Genomic DNA, 3,456 nt, shown 5'->3' on the forward strand with positions numbered 1-3,456 from the left:
TGTTTGTTTTCTTTATTTTATAAAAGCACAACGTTTTGTTGATATTGTGAGTGCACACAAATAAAAGTAGACCCTTCACAGTTATGAATTATGTATTACTCTTACCTTTATAAGCAAAAATGACGGCAAACATTTATCTAGGTTTAACGTTTAAACATTATGCTTGCATAACTGTTTTATATCTATAGATTTTATTTTAGGCGTGATGATTTGAGAAGGCTAAATTGATCAAACATAGGCTATGATCAGCTCACTGTCTGCCGCTGGCCGCTTGGTCTTTACTTTAAAAAACAAAAACTTATATTTAATGACCAAAAAATGCTCCAAACATTTTTCTAAATGAACTTAATAAAAAAACGAAACGAAATATAATCACTTTGCCATTACATACAAAACTGAACTATTTTAATATAGCTGATCACAGTTATGAATTATGTATTACTCTTACCTTTATAAGCAAAAATGACGGCAAACATTTATCTAGGTTTAACGTTTAAACATTATGCTTGCATAACTGTTTTATATCTATAGATTTTATTTTAGGCGTGATGATTTGAGAAGGCTAAATTGATCAAACATAGGCTATGATCAGCTCACTGTCTGCCGCTGGCCACTTGGTCGTTACTTAAAAAAAAAAACTTATATTTAACGAACAAAAAATGCTCCAAACATTTTTCTAAATTAACTTAATAAAAAAACGAAACGAAATATAATCACTTTGCCATTACATCCAAACCTGAACTATTTTAATAGCTGAAATAGTAGTATAAGCTGTTTTGGGAGAAGGGCTCAGACGGGCTCGGGCCGGTGATTCTGATGAGCTGTCGGACACGGGCCGGGCTAGGGCCTATATTTGAGGCCTGTGCAGGGCTCTATGAACTATCATCCCTTTAATAGATCCAGAAAATCTGATTGGCCCAATTTGTTCATTGCTAAATTGGCTGAAATCGTCTGAAATGAATTATAAAAGAATTGTACTTGCATAAGAAACTCTTATTAAAGTACTGCTCGTCAGTCGTTAAAGCCATCTGGAGGCAGATGTGTGGTTGACTGCATCATCATTACAGCTTAAGTGTTTTGAAGAATTAAATCAATTAATTTTCTCAATGAACACATGACTGCTATTACACATGCTATATAACTATATGCCACTATATAAACAAATCCTTTGATTAAATCTGTCCACCTAATGCACATCCATCCTTCCAAATGTACAGGGACGTGATGCTAGATGTTTTAATGACAACAGCTAATATTTCACCACAGCACACCACATTTCACCACACATGGGCAGAAAGGTTTGTAGACTCACGGGATATTGTAGCTGGCCCAGTAGCCAGTCTGAAACAGCTCTTCAGTTCTGTCTGCTGTTACGATCATTCCACTGCAGGAAACACAGACAGAAGACAGCTCTTTTCACTTTCACTAACCGACAAGTGGTTTTGCACTGTTAGTGCCATATCTGCTGCTATAACACAGCACAGATGAATCAACACACTGTCTTCACTGTAAAAAATGATTTTCTTAGTATTTTAGTCTTGTTTTCTAGTACAAATAACTGAACATTCTTAAATCAAGATACTTTTTACTTGAGAAGAAAATTACTTGTGATATTAAGACTTTTGTAAAAAAAAAAAAAAAAAAAAAAGTAGCAATTTTGTTAGATTTTGCTTAAAAAAAAAAAACTGTCAATGGGGTAAGAAATCTAATCTTAATTCAGAGGGAAAACAAGATTTTTTTTTCTAATTTTAAGAAAAAACACTTAATTTTGATACTTTTTTTTTTTTTTTCAGAAAACAAGACTTAATATCTTCTGTCATTTTGCTTCTCACATAATTTATCTTGATTTGCGTTTATCCTAAAAAGTAATGATAATGTAAATACACATTTCTGAATGCCTGGCATTGCGACAAGCATCTTGAGATGTTCTGTCTTAATTATATAATGGATAAAAAAAAGTCAAATTGACACATTCTGCTTCAACGAGACTAAATCAAAGCACACTTACGGTATTTGCTCCAAAACTGTGAAGAGCCCTTGTTTTGTGTATCCCTGGCCCGGGACGAAGGCCTTGTAGTCGATCACCATCCACTGATTGTTGTACCTAGCCAAGCAAGCGATCATCTGCTTTTATCACAGTGTTTGCGTTTAATAAGTTTGCGTGTATGCTAGATTAGAAGTCATTTACGTTCCGCTGTTGTACTTGCTGAAGATGTCAGTCCACGCTTGTCCGCTTTGAGCAAGTCGATTGGCTACGATGTTCCTCAGCCACTCCATGACAGCTCCACAGGGCCGTACGAATCTCCACAGCTCAGCGTTACTGTTGCCTATGGTGGTTTCCAAAGTTACCTGAAGATAAATCCATGAAAACAAACACAAATATGCCAGAAATGCCAGGAGAGATCCACCCAACAACATAATAGTTTCAACTAGAGAGAATCTCTCGATTAAAAGGGTTGTAACCGCAGGAAGAGTCTTACCAGACCACTGCTGAGCAAATAAAAGTCATCTCCTGAGAAAATACTGCCAGGATAGGAGGAAAACACCTGGATTCTGCCAGGAATAATCTCCTTTTCTGCAGGAACAGTGATTACATGTTATACAGTACAATCTAGCAGAGAAGTCATACAAGAGTACAACTATGACAGTACAGTTCTTAAGCATCTTAAGTCATTAAAATAGGGCTGCCACTAACAACTATTTTTATTTCGATTAATCTATCGACTAATTTGTCGATTAATCCCCCGCAAAAAAAATCAACAATTTTACTTAAGAATATTTTAAAAATTTAAATGGAAAAAACTGAATTTGGAAATAAAACAGATTTCATAGGGCCCTATAATTATAATTATTTCTTTTGTGGTAATAAAAGTAGATGCAAGTGAACAATAGCCTTTAAAATTACTTAAAATACATATTATTATTGCCTCATTGCTATTATATGAGTTCAAATAAAGTATCAAGAGCAAGAAATCATATGGTTTTATTGAACAAAACTGTTAAAATACATAATGTATTATAAACAATAGAGCTCATGTACATTAAACATTACAACAAAGGCCTGCAGAGTGCGCCATCGGTCTGATGATTATTTTTACACATTGCTGTGCGATCTATCTAATCCTTGTTTAATATTTACCAAGCACCATTTAATTCAACTGTCCACTTAATCTTTAATATTTGGCCATTTCTTTAGGACAGAAATGCTATAGTCACTGTAATTAAAAGAATAGGTCTTCTTTGAACACATCAAAACGTGTAAACTCAGAATGTAAAGTGCAACAGAGTGCAAGCAGCAAGTGTCTATCTCATAGTCCAAATCACTGAAATCAAAGTTCAGTATTATAGTGTAAGAATGACAACATATCCACGTGTTCTGGTCTACTAATAATACAATTATAATAAAAAAACAGAGTATTTACCAGAAATATTATTTACCAGAATTTATTTAGGAGA

The 3,456-nt window shown here is 34.2% G+C and overlaps 1 protein-coding gene across 1 annotated transcript in view; it reads right to left on the minus strand.

Moving 5' to 3' along the window:
• plbd2 (phospholipase B domain containing 2) overlaps positions 1 to 3,456 on the minus strand; it is an 11,373-nt gene that overhangs the window by 3,243 nt on the left and 4,674 nt on the right. The window contains exons 5-8 of the mRNA XM_016463336.1: positions 2,481 to 2,575; positions 2,189 to 2,349; positions 2,009 to 2,104; positions 1,313 to 1,384 (exon numbers count right to left, since the gene is read on the minus strand). Coding sequence (XP_016318822.1) covers positions 1,313 to 1,384; positions 2,009 to 2,104; positions 2,189 to 2,349; positions 2,481 to 2,575 — 424 coding nt within the window. The remainder of the gene's footprint in view (positions 1 to 1,312; positions 1,385 to 2,008; positions 2,105 to 2,188; positions 2,350 to 2,480; positions 2,576 to 3,456) is intronic.

This window comes from Sinocyclocheilus anshuiensis, unplaced genomic scaffold, assembly GCF_001515605.1.
Source record: "Sinocyclocheilus anshuiensis isolate Anshui unplaced genomic scaffold, SAMN03320099.WGS_v1.1 scaffold1282, whole genome shotgun sequence".
In the NCBI taxonomy this organism is placed as follows: domain Eukaryota; kingdom Metazoa; phylum Chordata; class Actinopteri; order Cypriniformes; family Cyprinidae; genus Sinocyclocheilus; species Sinocyclocheilus anshuiensis.